This window comes from Dipteris shenzhenensis, chromosome 15 (assembly GCF_047967505.1).
Source record: "Dipteris shenzhenensis isolate YYH24624 ecotype China chromosome 15, Dip_SZ_1.0, whole genome shotgun sequence".
In the NCBI taxonomy this organism is placed as follows: Eukaryota; Viridiplantae; Streptophyta; class Polypodiopsida; order Gleicheniales; family Dipteridaceae; genus Dipteris; species Dipteris shenzhenensis.
In genome coordinates, this window is record NC_141610.1 from 9,663,493 (window position 1) to 9,680,002 (window position 16,510).

Sequence of the window (16,510 nt, forward strand, 5' to 3'; positions counted from 1 at the left end):
CTCATGGTCATCTAGAAAGTATGTGTTAAGTTAAATAGATCAAAGTTAGAGTCCATCTTCAAATCAATGGCTAACTCTTTTGCATGATGCTATCACTTAAACTATTGGCCATTGTGTTGATTTGGGGTAGCATGCTTCGGAATGTTTACTAGGATAAAGTCTAGTAGAACAGTTCTTTGCTTTTACTACTACAATAGTGTTGTGTAAGAGAGAGAGCCCAATGACTATGAGGTCCATCTCTCCTTTTGGGGTGCGGGTGGGAGGGGAGATGAAATTGAAATGATGTGCAAGGTTTAAGACGAGGTTAGGATCATGATAGAGGGCTCCATTGTAACCTCCCTTGATTGATCTAATATTTGAAGAGCTGCAAAAGCGATTAACCAAAGCATAGTTACTAGAAAATATACCCTTATTTTTAAGTAGGGATTTCTTGCATCATGTGTGATGGAAGGTGTGAGATGCTTGTTTGTGATATTGATTTGTTGGTGGACAAAGACTTGCAAGGCTGCTAGTTTGTGATATTGACTTGTTGAAGGACACGGACTTGCAAGGTTTCTCAACTTGGCCACATGGCCATTTAAAGGCGTTTGAAAGGTGAGCTATACGAGTTTCAAATGATAAGCTATTAAAAGTATGTAGGTGCTCGCTTTAGAGGAGTGTGAAGCTCCCATCTACTCACTTTTTCTTATGTGTGCATGTCTCCATAGTTGATTGGCGAAAAGCTTAGTATTGAACGATTTGGAATGATGAGAAAAGGAAACTTTATGAATACAATTATCTCCTATAAAATATTGAAGCAACTTACTTGCTCATGATGAGATTAGTAAGCTCTCAAATTTTTGAGAATAAATTATGTGCTTCACCAGTCCTAGGGTTAAGATTTTCACATACTTTTAGTAATGTCACGGCTTGATCAATCTAGTATGCATATAACAACCATTAAGACATCATCAGATATGGCATCTAGAACCACCTCAAAGGTGGCACGAGTGGCTCATTAAGGGAGGCAAAAAATAATATGAGCTAAATCCTATAAACCTAATCAATTAACTAAAACCTATTGACAAATCTAATCAACTAGCTAAAACATAATGACAATACTAATCCTTTGATTATGAGAGGATTGGGAAGCTTTTCCAAAGTTTATCCCACATACCCAAAACATAGAAAACTTGATGTAGCGACCATGTGTGAATAAAAAGACATCAAATATTGAGGGTACTTGTGGGTGTCTAGGGGGACGCCCCATGTGCAAATGTGCATAGCCACTTGGTACACATGGAGGCAACATGCACTGGGCCCCACTATACTTGTCATGGGGCAAACAAAGAGATACATGCATAGAAAGAGGAGCCAACATGAACATAGAGTTGGCATAGAGATTGCTTGCTCTAGGTTATGTGCATCCATAGGAAAGAGAATGCAAAACGGCTGCTCCACAAGCACCCACGTCCTTGTCTCAGTTGTTGCTTCTTCTCTATAACTGTGTCTTACATGTTCACATAAAGCTCCCCAATTAGAATGGAATTGTAGTCCATGCTACTTTTATGTGTACTTGAAGCTAGGTCTTGGAAAATTCATAAACTATTTAAGAATGGGCACCAAGAATAGCATGGAACAGAGGTAGCTCACGTGGTTTAGGAGTTTGCATAGTTGAGCTAGCTGCTTGTGTTTGATTTCCTTGAGAAGATCATGTATCGCCTGTTAATATAAACCATGGGTGGTTGGCCCCTTGTAGTTAGCTATGTGTGTGTGTGTGTGTGTGAAAAAATGGAAAAAGGAAAAAGGAATAGGGGGTAGTAGGATAAGCTAGACATCCTTGCCATGCAAAATGTAAACTAGGTTTTTGGCCTGCCCCTCCATGGGTAGGGGTTAGCTACGATATCACTTTTGAGGGCGGCTTTTTGGGAGGTTCTTTGGTGAATTCATGGCTATTAGTGGCGGCAACACAAGATCAGGCCTTTGCATCCCCTACTTTCTTCATTGCCTTTGTTCGTCGCACCGCCCTTGCTCTTCGCTTTCTTTTGTCTCACCATCCCTATTCACCTTGTTTTGTACTTGGGTGAGGAGATGATAGAAGTGTTTTTTTAAGGGGGAGAGAGAGAGAGAGAGAGAGAGAGAGAGAGAGAGAGAGAGAGAGAGAGAGAGAGAGAGAGAGAGAGAGAGAGAGAGCGAGAGGGAAGGAGGGAGAAGCACATGTGTGTCAGACATTTATTCATGTTGCCTATCGATTGCAAATGGTATAAGGGGCACATGGTTGCTTGGAGTTAATCTGAAACCCGAGCACATTGTCTGATAGCAATCTGGGTTCATGGTAATGCGGGTTTGCATAGAGGTGGCACTTGATTGCTTATTGGTTGAGTGTATGCACTTGCCATGTTGTAGTCCGATATGCATAGTCAGGCAGCAAACAGTCTTCCAGTAGGATTCCATTAAGCACCACCTCAGCTCCAACGGAGCTAAAAACTTGTTCATGTGTGACTAGTGTGAGAGGGAGAAAAGAAAGTTTGTTAGCATTTCCTTGCTAGGGGTAGGCTATATAGCAATGAAAAAGTTGCCCTTTGAGGGCCCATCTAAAGCAGACTTGCTAAGGTGAGATTTTACATTGGAAAAGGTGACTTTCCAAAAAAAAAAGGTAAGCTCTCTGCTCCTCTTCTCCTCTAATGCCAGTACAGTTCTTTGCAGATCCTCGATCCTGCGCTCTTGACCTATAAAGTGTCTACCTGCTGTGGGGATCGTCTCGGGAGTCCGACAAGTGGTGGATAAACCACGCATGAAAGATGCGGGTGCTAGAGAGTGCCGTTCGATAATTGCATTGCTTTGGACGATCAAAAGCTTCTGTTGCAAGCGCACAAGCTGCATACGGAGTTGTTGATTCTCTTTTTGCACTTCTAATACTAGCCTCACTTGCTCTGACTCAGATTTCGACAATTGAATCTCCTCGTTCACCTCGCAAGCCTAAAGAATTAATCATTCATTCATCTTGACAATTGTTTTCCTTTGACAAAACCAATTGAAGGGAGTGCTCACGACTCACTTGTTCAACTTGTTTCCTTTGTCCCTGGTTAATAGGTTAAATAAAGAAAAGATGAAGGAGAAAAGGAATCTTTTTAATGTAGGCGCGCGTCTGACGTGGCGGATATTTGGGGCTGTAATATTCCGTCAAACTGAGGCTTAATAACGATGGCGCAACTATGTTAAGGTCCGTGTGCGTCAGTACAAACTGTGCAAATTTCCCTACTTGAAACCCTAACACCTGCCATAGCCACTCTCTTAGGTAGTGTAGCAGAGAGAGTGAGATAGATAGAATGTGTGATCCCTCGTTCCCCTTGGCTGTCGTGGCTCCCTCGCCGAGCTCCCGCTCCCTGCCGCGCCTCCATGGCTCCCTCAAAGGCCCCCCTCCTCTCGCCTTGCTTTCCGCATTTCCTATCTTAGTTGCCTTTCCCCCCCCCCTTCTCACCCCTCCTCTCGCCTCTGCCACCCTGCCGTGCGTCTCCACCAGTTCGCATCCTTGCCACCGCTCCAACAGGCCATGAGTACCTCTCACCCGATTGGATTCCAAGGTGTCCTTCCATTGCTGTTTCTGATTCTATGTTCGTGCAATCTGCGCGCAGTTAGTGCGTTTCTTGTGGTGATATCTGCAGTTGGTGCGTTTCTTGTGGTAATCCTGGAGGACGTAATTGGCAACTTAATCATCACGTAGCGAATGTATTGCCCCCTTCGTCTTGCTCATACATTGGCTTTTGCACACAGATCCAATCAGGTGCCCGCAAGATACTCTGAAACTCCTCGTGCAGCGGATCGACAGTGTCTCTTGTGATGGCGGATCAGAAAGCGCGCCTCTTGCCTCCTCGTCCGCCTGTGCAGGAGCCACTCCGTCGAGCTGCAATGCCCTCACGGCCTCTTTTCCAAGGAATGGATGTTTTGAGCTTGAGGAAGAGAGGACAAGGTGTTCGATCGTGGATAAGAATAGACAAAGAGGGCGCTTCACAAGTGATGGAGGTTGACAAGATGGCGATCATGAGGCGATGCGATCTTCCGGCCCGTGATCTTCGGCTTCTTGATCCCCTCTTTGTCTATCCTTCTACTATTTTAGGTAGAGAGAAAGCCATCGTAGTGAATTTGGAGCAGATTAGATGCATCATTACGGCAGACGAGGTGTTACTTCTCAATTCGTTGGACAACTACGTGCTTCAGTACGCTGCAGAGTTACAAAGGAGATTGGTAGCGAAAAATGACTTACTGGGACAGGGTTTAAACAAACTGAGGCTTTTGGGAGGTCCTTCGGCCAGCTTTCATGTCGTTAATACAGAAGGAAATGGCACGGATTTCTTGACAGACAATGCCGGTATTCCTCCTGAAGTGTCGCGTCATCAGTCTCATTTGTCCAGAGGGTCATCTGCGGATTACATGCCATTTGAATTTTTGGCTATGGAGGTTGCTTTGGAAGCAGCCTGCACTTTTCTAGATACACAGGTAAAGTAGGTTGCTTATAATGTTCCGTTCAGGAAGCATGCACAGTTTTTTTGAGCATTGTATTCTGATTAGAGATAGAATGTTCGCCAAGGACTGGTTGTGGGATTTTCCACATATTTTTACTATACTATTTTTAGCCCCCCATCTTAAGTGCGCGCAGGGTGACCACAACAGCTCAATAAGCTAACTTGTTGAACCTCCGGCAGAATGTAGCCACGGGCTTTATAGCAGAACCTCCGAGTCCATTGCCATGCCATGTTGTGCTCTGAAAGCCAAGCTCTAATGCTGTAATTTTTTATTATTTTTATTAGAATAAACTTATTTTTTTGCCCCGAGGAAAAAAACGTTTATGTTACCTCAAATATTATCTTAAAGTAGTATGATGTATCTCCACATTATGAAGATTTTCCTTAACACTCTTAACAGCCAATGTAACTTTGCCCTCCAAACATGAACGGAATTCTTTCTATCTTAAATGGTGCGATGCCCTATGAGCTAGATTTAGATGCTCGTTTGGGAGAGACTAAAATGAAATTGTTTAGACTTCAATAGCAGTTGTATCTTGAATGAAAGAGAATTTGGACTACTTTTTGATTAGCCTTCTCCTTTAGTGCTAGCCTTCGTCATGGCTGAGTCTGCCCTTCACCTCTGGAGTGCCGACAGAAACTCAGTAGGAAGACTTTGTATAAATGGATGCTCAAGTATGTGTGGGTGTGTGGATTTGTATGTGTGAGAGCATATTTTTATACTATGGTCTACACCCACTGTTGGGTGCTGATGACGTCAGTGGGGATGTCATAGTAGCTACTCCTTGCTATGCGTGATGGAGTTTATGGTTTTCAATCTTATGAGTGACTATCGTGAGATTGAAACTGCACTATGTTGTGTTTTTAGAGAATGAGTTCGCAAATGTTCCTGGATTCATCTAGGTATGTAAACAAATTGATGTTTATTTGACAGCTTGATCTTCAAGAACTTTGATCTTCTCTTTCATTATTTATGAGATGCTACTTGAGAGGCAAAGCTAGTGGGTTGTTATAAGGCTGAAAATCAAGTTTAGGGGTCTAGCCTATAGTTGTGGCACTTAGAGCAACACGAGAGTTGTGGACTTACATAATGGATGAGCTCTGAAGCATGATGTGCTCATGCCTTATATAGTCCATACGCCCATCTGTCCCTTTACGGATTTGCATGTTTTCCCCCTATTTACAAGCTAACAAAGGTTGTCATATATCACTTTGCAACAAATTGTGTCATACAAACCTCAACCCATGTCGTATATCTTCCCAATTACACTTATTTGCCAAAATTTTCATAAGCTGCATGCTCAAAAGCATAGAAGATCCTAACTCTAGTATCGTGGAAGCGTGTTGTATGTTTGTTTAACTCCGACGTTACTACTATTGCTCTAGCTTCTCTCACCCCCTTGAAGGTCCTGCTCCTGCCTCTCCTCCTCTCTTTTCCTTCTGTTGTTGGTTCTCCTGGAAGTTCAAGTGTGACACCTCTTCTTCCTTGCATTGGTATCATAGGCCCTTCTTGGAGTGCTAGTTCTAAACTCCTCTGCTTCCTTCATTTGGTATTGGTGTCCCTTTTTGGACACCATCTCTCTACCCAATTCTAACTCCATTTGTGGGCATCTTCATTGTAATATGCACATCACATAGGCTCCTTGTTAGTTTCCGTCATGATACCAAGCGACATGTGTAGATGGATAAATTAAGTGGAGTGTTATATCTTGAAGGAGGGTGTAGAAGAGAATGGAGCATTGGCATGGGGCTTAATGCTCGGATGCACTAATTATATTTGGATGGTGGATCTTGCTACTGGCATGGTAGTGTTTGGCATGCTAGTGTGATGCTTCTCTTGCGGATGGGGCTTTCGTGGTATAGGGCGTGGAGGTCTACTTGGGCTAGGCTATGGATCTTTCCTATGACTTGTAGTGCTCCGGGGTGAGCTGATGGCTTTTTGGTTGGGTGGTAGGTACCCCACTCTATGGTTCGGTTGTTAGTCTGTGATTTACTGAGGATGATCTTGGTTGCGGACTCAACGAGGGAGTTGTCTTATCACTTGAGTATGCTGTTGGGAATGTGTCACTGCATCTTGTCTTCTTCCATTGGGCAGAAGAACAGAGTGTTGGAAAGGTCACCTCCCCATCTGTAAGCCCCCAAATGAGGAGAGCAGGGGGGAGGGAGACCTAGGGCAAGGTATGCCCAGAGAAAGGGACAGCCACTGTACGGATCAGTACGGGCTGCTGCAGGGCAGTGTATGGAAGGTCTGCAGGGTGCGCCAGGGTCCGGACAAGATCAGTAGCAGCATGGAGTCGCACTGTTGCAGCAGGTATTGGGCAGGTCTATGGCCTGCAAACAAGGCTGGCAGGTGGCGGGGTAAGCAGTCCAAAGGGGCTGGGCCCTGCATGGAACAAAGGGCTGGAAAAGGCCCTTAAATAGGGCTGGATAGGCAGCCAACCAGCCAACCATCTGGTTGGTTGGTTAGGGCAGCCAGTCGGCCCAATTAGGGCTGGCTGGTTGGTTGGTTCTGGAGGGCCTTGTGCCCTATATAAGGAGGGCCTTTGTGCCTTCATATCTCATTCTCTGGAGCAGCAGATTTACAGCAGACAGGAGCAGCAGACAGGGCTTCCTTGGGCCTTTCCCAGGAGGTGAAGGATATCTAAAGAGGGCTGCAGACTGAGCTAGTAAGTGCTGCCTACCTAGGCTGATCTACAGGCAGTAAGGTAGAGAGAACCATTCTGGACAGAAAGTCTACAGACGCTCGAGGTGGAGCACGCGGGCTCGAGTCTAGAGATAGCCAGCAGATAGGAGAAGTACCGTGTGGTAAGATCAGAGGACCACACCATTGATTGGTGGGACTTTGGATCTCTCTCTTTTGTATTGTGTCCATAGCTTTGGACAGAAATATATTATTTTGATGGTTTCTCTATCTGGCTGGTTCATTGTTTATTGATGAGTCTGCACATCTATTTTATGCACATAAGTTAAGTTTGTGATTCCACACCCAACACCACACTGTGTGAGCTTCTGGGCTATTCTATCAGTCTTCCGCTGTGCGTACCCTCTGTTGGGTCATTTCTAACATACAGAGAGGACACAAATTGGGCTGAAGAAAACAGAAGAGAAAACACAAATCAGGTAGGTAAGGGAAAGTGCAAAAACCATAGAACCTTTTGGTGAGCATTGTGGGAGTTCCATTGATTTCACCGTTTTGTCTCCTTGGCTTTGTATAACTACTTTGTGTTAGGCTCATTCATTTCTAACATACAGGGAGGACACAAATTGGGCAGAAGAAAACAGAAGAGAGAAAACACAAATCAGGTAGGTAAGGGAAAGTGCGAAAACCATAGAACCTTTTGATGAGCATTGTGGGAGTTCCATTGATTTCACCGTTTTGTCTCCTTGGCTTTGTATAACTACTTTGTGTTAGGCTCATTGATGGATCGATGAGCAGTAGATGCCTTACTTGAGGCTAGAAGATGCTAAGTTTGGTCTAGAACTAGTGTTGGAGCATATAGGAATCAAGTAGTAGGAATCGAGAAGTCTTAGGAACATCCCATTTGTGCTTCTAGTACAAAGGGAGAGGACCCCTTGAGCTCCAGATATGTTTGCAAAATGAGGAATGCTTTGACATCCAAGCTTAGCATAATAGTGGAGGTGCCATTGTAGTGGAGCCACAGTATAATGATCAAGAAGACACATTTGAAATGCATGATGTCACTCATGAGACCATAGAGGCCGCGGAAGATATCTAAAAGCTTTAATATAGGTAGCATCTTTGTAATAGACCTGCACTTTCCATGGTTACTCATTTGTCATTATTGAAATCATTTGATTTTTATTTGTTGTTTCCTGTACTTGCTCATTGATTACATGTGTGAATTTTGTGTTGAGTTCACGTTTTAGCACTCCTGCTGAGTATCTTCAGCAAATCCAATGCAGTGGTCTGTTTAGGTTTTAGTGATGTCACTCTCCACGATTTTGTCCACAAGTATATACCATCTTTGTTATATAACATGTTTTAGAAACCGGCCAACAGAGGTGCCATTGTAGTGGAGCCACAGTACAATGATCAAGAAGACACATTTGAAATGCATGATGTCACTCATGAGACCATAGAGGCTGCGGAAGATATCTAAAAGCTTTAATATAGGTAGCATCTTTGTAATAGAGCTGCACTTTCCATGGTTACTCATTTGTCATTATTGAAATCATTTGTTTTTTATTTATTGTTTCCTGTACTTGCTCATTGATTACATGTGTGAATTTTGTGTTGAGTTCACGTTTTATCTTCAGCAAATCCAATGCATTGGTCTTTTTAGGTTTTAGTGATGTCTTTTGTCCACAAGTATATACCATCTTTGTTATATAATATATTTTACAAACCAACCAACAGAGGGAGGAGCTCACGTAGAGTGTGGTGTGGGTGAATGTGCTTCATATAGATGTGTTGTGCGCAAATAGACAGTGATCCAAGCCAGATCTAGAATACACCAACTTCTTTACTTAATGTGCTTCATAATAGATGTGTTGTGCGCAAATAGACAGTGATCTAAGCCAGATATTGAATCCGCCAAAACAATATATTCCTGTCCAAAGCTATGGACACAATACAAAAGATAGATCTAGAGTTCCACCAAATCGTGGTTCTCTAATGTTACCAAAGGTTCTCCTACTATCTGCCTGGTACCTCTAGATCTTTGAGCCCGTGTGCTCCACCTTGAACTCTCTTTCCAAAGATCTCAGCACCTTACTGCCCTGGTAGACAGCCTAGGCTTCAGCCCCAAGTGAGCTAAGTCTGCAGCACCTCTGGCCCTCCTTTGCCTTTTGGATGTAGACCCAAGGATGAGGCAGTTGCTGCTCCTTCTGCTCCCTTGCTTTTGCTAATCTGCTGGAGATGTGAAATGAGGCCACAAGGACCTCCTTTTATAGGTGCCAAGGCCCCTTCAAACTGACCGACCAGCCCCTTTGCTGACCAACTTTTCTGCTCTCCAACCGACCCCAGCAGCCCTATTTATGGGGCTGTGGGAACCCCTTTTTGGGGTTGTGTGCTGGCCAACCAGCCAGCCCAGCCCTATTTAAGGGCAGGGCACTTCCCTTTTGCAGCTCTCTTGCTGCTCCACCTGGCCACCTGGGTGCCCTGCATACCTGCCCTCCTGCCAGGTCTATTACAGGCCATAGATATTCTGAGGCCAATTTAGGTCCACTCCTTCTGTGAACATCCTCTTTTCTCTCGACAGTTTTTGCCCTAGGTCTCCCTCCCCCATGCTCTCCTCATTTGGGGGCTCAGACCTTTCCAACAATATATTGATAACACCTCTCGCGAGGGTAGCCATAGCTAACCCTACTTACACTACGTAAGTGGTGCATTGCCCTTTCAGCTAGTTATTCTAAGCATTTTTAACTTAGAAATGTACGCTTGGGAGATACTAAAATAATATTGTACAGTCTTTACAGGCAGTTGTAGCTTGAGCGAAGAGAACGTGGACTACTTTTTGATAAGCCTTCTCCTTTAGTGATAGTGTGTGTCAAGGGTTTGCCCTTCACCTCCGGAGTGCCGACATAAACTCAAGGATATGTATGTGGTTTGCACCCACCATTGGGTGTTGATGATGTCAGTGGGGATGCCATACTAGCTAGTCCTTGCTATGTGTGATGGAGTCTTAAGATTTTTAACTGTGGGAGTGACTCTCATGAGGTTGAAAGCTAGACTAGATCATGAGGTTGAAAGCTAGACTAGAACATGAGCGAGAGAGAGAGGAAGAGGACTGAAATAGATATTCCGGGGCGTGCTCCTATACGATTAGGGCGTGCTGGAGCCTAAGCGTTACTATGTAGGTTGGTGATTGATCAATGATAATATGATGTTCACTGAATCATTGTTTCCTTTCCAATGCGTACATGTAGGTGTGTCATGAATCTATGATCGTTTTTAAGTCTACTCCCCTCCCCTTGAAAATGTAGGAAATATAAAAAAATCTAACGCCTTTAAAAATTTGAGGGTCTTTAGAGTCGTCATCTCTTTGTATGGCAAATGCAGTAGTATAGATATGCAATGCATGCATACCTCACATTTTGGGAATGTTCCTGGATTCATCTAGGTATATACCTCACATTTTGCTATACAGAGAAAGGTGAAAAGGAGAGGCTTGCAGCAGTCTCGACTTCTAGAGAGGCTTGAAAGGCAAGCAAGTCAAAAGGCAGACACATGCACCGCTCCTAGGGCATGCAACTAGAGAAGCAAATGCATGCAGCCCCTTTGTCGCCACAAAGTCAAGATTATGTAGAAAGCGCCTGTACAAGCTCCTTATGGAGTTTATGGTTTTCAACCTTATGAGTGACTATCGTGGCATTGGAACTGCACTGCGGTGGGTTTTTAGAGGATGAGTTTGGACATGTTCTTGGATTCATCTAGATGTATGCTTCTGTTGTATTAGTAGAAATGCGAATTTCACCTTGTGAAGCTTTTGTCCATGTTGTGGCCTGTTGATATTGCGATAAATTCTATCTTAAGTGGTGCGTTGCCCCATAAGTTAGATGGTTCCTTGGATGCTTGGTTGGGAGAGACTAAAATGGAATTGCATAGACTTCACAAGCAGTGGTAGCTTGAATGAAGAGAATGTGGAGTGCTAGCCTTTGTCACAGCTGAGTTTGCCCTTCACCTCGTGAGTGCCAGACAGAAACTCAGTATGAAGACCTTTGTATAAATGAATGCTCAAGTATGTGTGGGTGTGTGGATTTGTATGTGTGAGAGCTTTATGTTTATATCATGGTCTACACCCGTTGTTGCTCATGATGTCAGTGGGTATGTCATAGTGCCTAGTCCCTGCTATGGGTGATGGAGTTTATGGTTTTCAACCTTTTGAGTGACTATCATGGGATGGGAAGTGCACTATGTGGTGTGTTTTTAGAGGATGAGTTCGGGCATGTTCTTTCACAAGAGACATTCTATTGAAGAGACACTATCATTGTAATGTACCCTCTCATCAAGGGTCACATCCTTCACAAGGGGTACACACCTCTTCATGCACATACACTTTGGAGTACACACCTTTTCATGTGTGACTCTTCACTCTCTATATAAGAGAGGCCCAAATGTATGGTTGACACACTACAGACACTCAAGCAATACAAATATTCCATGTTCTCTGCTATTTCAGTCTCCTTTTTGTTCCTTAGCACATTTCTAAATATAGTAAATGTAGGATTTCTTACAGTGGTATCAGAGCAAATTGCGCTCCTGCCTGTAGGAAATGCCCCTCACCTTCTAGCGCCTATCTGATACATCTACTTCTGCTAGAAGGATATCCATGCACGTTGTGCATGGAAGAGATGGAGAGAATGAGCGTAAATTTTTAGCACCAACCCCGCCTAAAGTTATCAGTGGCCTCTCCATCGCCCTCACATCACGAGTTGATGTGAATGGACACGACAAAAATCGTGTCTTTTGATGTGCTTGGGCTGTCACAAAACCAAGGGACACACTTTTTCACCATCGGACACACCTTTTGATGAAGAGTTTTTGACTCCTCACCCAAGGGACACACCCCATCGAGGAAAAAAGGAGACATCTTTTCGTGTGGGGACACCCTCTTTAAAATAGGGTTACACCCCTTCATGAAAAGGTACACCTATTCCAAGGGTCATAACCCTTAGAATAGACACACCTTTTGGCACCAAGCACCAACCTACAAAAGGGTGCCTAGAGGGCCTAAAAAGGGCAACCAGCCCTACACCCAAGGCCTAACCCTAGACTACCCAAGGGTTCTCTAAACCCACATTTTAATATTTGGTAACCACCACCCAGCAATAGGTGCATGAATCAAAACGCGAATTCCTGAAATTTGTTTCGCCTATTTTTGCGGTACGTGATTGCGCCATCTTCTTGCAGCAAGCGGTGCCCTTCGTCAGGCCTCCATCTTGCATAGTTCTCGATTGCTTGCATCAGCCGGCTCTTTTGCATACCTGCATACAAGACCTCTTGTTCGAACAGATCTCCTTTGCAGCCTCTATCGTCATCTTGCTGCCTGGATTTCTGCAAACAAGGCGTAGGTGCCAGAAATTTGCCATCTTCTTCTACTGCAAATCACTTCAACCAGTCCATTTTTTTCCAAGATCTCGCCTCTATCAATAGATTGAGCCCCAACTGGTTGATCGTGCTATTGCTGGCGACATATTTCTGCCCACAACTGGACTGTTTGGTCGCTGAATCGCCTCCCTCTACAGCAAACCCTAATTTCAAAATTTGAAGCCTGACTTTTGTCTTCTACCAACTCGACATCAGGACCTCCTTCAACTCGCAATTGATGCTGTACTCTTTCCAGCCCAAAGCCCACTGCTGGTACACGCTTTTCAGCAGAGTCTGGCAGATCTAATCTATGCCAGGTGGATTTTTTCCATTCTTATTTCTAAGGATTCGCTTTCATATTGTTATTTGCTGCTCATTATCAAATTACAGCAAGTGAAAGCCCTCTCCTTCAATCATGGAAACTCCTGGTAATGCCTCAGTCCCTTCAAGGACACCTCAGGCATCGTCTATCACACAATATCGTGTTCAGATTGCACAACCAGCCCATTTCAGAGCTTTTGCATCGTGGGTCTTGTGTGTCACATGCCCTTCCAGTGACTTGGACCACATCCTATATCTTCTGCGTGAGGCACCTCAATTACATTACTTCTTGAGCACAGTCTAGGTTGTGTTTCACGAGACACATAGATATCCAAAACCCGATATTCCTCACGAGTTTGCTGTCCATCTTTGGAGAGACTTTTACCCCTCCGCTTTAGCATCTCCAGGATACTCTCCACCTCCTTCAGCTCCTAGATATCCTCCTGAACATATTGTACCTTCCCCAAGACAGAATTTACACTCTGAAGGTACTCCTTCTCTTGGATATCCTCCGCTCTCGACAGCAGCTCCTTATCCCTTCTCAAATCTGTGGACTCTACAACCTACCCCTGTCCTCTCACGAGCAGTAACACCCACTTTGGCATCACGAGTGTTACCTCAGAGAGGACCTCCTTTACCAAATTTCCATGGGTGGTTCCATCCTGCCTCGCCTGCCCCCTCCAACATGCACAATCTCAGGGAGCAGCCTAGATCTTCTTCCAGGAATGGTACAAACTAGAGCGCAGGTTCGTGCTCTTCTCACAGGGACCCCAGATATGTCGCAACGCTCGCGTGCAGCCTCTCTGGAGATAAGCAACTCAAGTCCAAAAAAGACCCTTGAAGTCAACATACAAGGCGAAGCATTTCTTCAACTTCAAATTTCACAGCTTCAGGATAGCATCTCCTACTTGGTCCAGAAAGCCCAGTAACTCCAAGATTCTCGCAGTACCACACATACAGAGGATGACGTGACACCACCATACGACTACGTGGACTCGTTCCCACGAGAGGTAGAAAACACTGAACTCCATGTCCTCTACCGCTTACTCCAAGCGTTCAAAACTAAAAGACTTGACATTAAACTTTTGGAAGCCTACACAGGTCAACGAAATCGCCAAACAGTTGACCAATGGCTCGCAAAACTATGCATGTACTGAAGGCAAGAAGATTGCCTTGGCAGTCTCCATCCTCAAAGATACAGCTTTCCTATGGTGGCAACGACGCTTAAAGGATAGCAAAAGTGTGTCAACTTGGGAACGTTTTTAACGTGTGCTCCGTAAGCAATTCATACTTGTCAATGTGGACTTCCAAGCACGCTCAAAACTCCAACAGTTGGAGTGAACGAGCTACCTGTCTTCCTACATCTCTCAGCTCACCACATTGGTAATGGAGATCGATGGATTAACTAATGATTGCCTTCATGCTTTCATCTTAGGCCCAAATCTCTCGTTATGCATTGATGTCCTCAAAGCAAACATCACCACCACAACTGGCGCTATTGCTTACGCAGAGCGCATTACAGATTTTCAAAACACAGGGAAGAAGCGAATGGCAAATACCATGCACATGAGTCTTGCCAGCAACCCTGAACCTTCCTTGGTCACTTAAGTACTTTGCGTCCAAGGATTGATTCGTGGAACAACGGTCACTATCCTCATCGACAGTGGCTGCTCTCATAACTTCCCTGCTAGTTCTATGGTCGAAAAACTTCGGTTGACCACCAGTCCTAGTCCCATGGACTATCAGATTGAACTCGCAAATGGAACTACATTCTTGTGCAACATCAGGATCAAAAACCTGTCCTTTTGCATACAACATTATACGGACAAGTTGAACTTTGACATCATGCCTCTTTCTCGGTACGATGTCAGCCTCGGACAACAATGGCTCTATGACTATGATGCATCAATCAGTTTTCGCAGCCATACTATCCAGTTTGTCCACCAGGGAAAACTTATTGAGCTAACTGGTTCTAGGGACTCTCCTTCAACTCTAGTTGCCTCTGTGCTACAAGTAAAGAAGTGGATTCGTAAACGTAAAGTAAAGACTTCACTTCTGTTGGTTACGGTAGTAGAGGAGACACTAACAAAGGATCCACCTGAGTACCTCAACCAACCTTTTTTCCTGCCTTATCTGGATATTTTTCCACAGGAATTGTCAAAGCAGTTGTCACCTCGACGACCAATAGATCACCCAATGGAACTTATTCCCGGCAGTAATCCACCGTCAAAACCTCCTTATTGGGTTTCTTACACTCAAAATGAAGCAATCCAAAGACAGGTGACCGAACTACTCGACAAAGGTCACATTCGGCCCAATCGCAGTCCTTTCGGATCTCCTGTACTACTTGTGGAAAAAAAGAATAAGTCGATGTGCCTCTGCATTGACTACGGAGCCATCAACAAGCTCACTATCAAAAACAAGTATCCATTGCCTCGCATTGATGACCTCTTCGATCAACTTCTACACGCAACATAATTCTCAAAGATTGATCTTCGTTCAGGTTATCATCAAATCCGCATACGAGAAGGCGATGAGTACAAGATAACTTTTCGAACAAAGTATGGACACTATGAACGTTTGGTCATCCCTTTTGGGTTAAACAATGCCTCGGTCACATTCATGACACTAATGAACGACATCTTCAGGCCTTTCCTCAATAAGTTCGTCATCGTTGACCTCGATGACATCCTCGTTTTCAGCAGATCCCTACATGAGCACAAACAACATCTTCACCAAGTTTTTAAAGTTCTCCGTGCGAATTCCCTCTACATCAACGCTGAGAAGAGTGAGTTCTTCAAAACCCAACTCGAATATTTAAGACATGTTATTTTAGCTCAAGGCATCTCTGTGGATCCCAAGAAGGTCGAGGTAATCCGAAAGTGCCCTACTCCTAAGAATGTTCATGATGTCCGCTCTTTTCTTGGATTGGTAAACTTCTACCATACAAAGGTCTATCAATTTTTTGAGATTGCAGCTCCTATGCCGAATTATTGAAAAGCACGGTAGTTTTTCATTGGCTTCCCGAAATAGAGTATAGTTTCCAACAACTCAAGCAAGCGCTCAATACCACACTTGTTATGGCTACTGCTGACCCAAACCTTCCGTTTGAGGTCATAACGGACGCTTCCGACATCGCTACAGGAGCAGTCTTGATGCAAGAAGGCAGAGTTATTCCTTTTGACAGCCATAAACATTCTGATATACTTGGTTTATGATAAGGAGTTTCTTGCCATTGTACATGCTTCTCGCTCTTGGAAACATTATCTCATGGGAGCCGACTTGGTGGTAAAGACATACCATCACTCTCTAAAGTATATCTTTACTCAGCCAGTCATGAACGCTCGACAAACACGGTGGGTTGAGTTTCTGGCCAACTTTGGACTTTTTCAATCTCTTCCATTTCCAACTGAAAGGTGGGGAAGTGTTTCCATGGATTTTATTACAACACTACCACGATCCTCCAGAGGTAACACTTAGATTATGGTAATTGTTGATCAATTGTCCAAAATCGCACAGTGTGTTGCTTGCAAAAGAAGTGCATAGGCTCCGGACATTGCCAAACTCTTCATACAATACATCTTCCGACACCATGGATTGCCCAAGAATATCATCTCTGACAGAGATCCTAAGTTTA

The 16,510-nt window shown here is 44.2% G+C and overlaps 1 protein-coding gene across 1 annotated transcript in view; it reads left to right on the plus strand.

The window, feature by feature from the left end:
* The first annotated feature begins 3,222 nt into the window (after nt 1-3,222).
* LOC147893322 (magnesium transporter MRS2-1-like) overlaps nt 3,223-16,510 on the plus strand; it is a 31,456-nt gene continuing 18,168 nt past the window's right edge. Inside the window, exons 1-2 of the mRNA XM_087385567.1 lie at nt 3,223-3,563; nt 3,754-4,476. Of these exons, the coding sequence (XP_087241693.1) occupies nt 3,820-4,476 (657 nt within the window). The 5' untranslated portion in view covers nt 3,223-3,563; nt 3,754-3,819. The remainder of the gene's footprint in view (nt 3,564-3,753; nt 4,477-16,510) is intronic.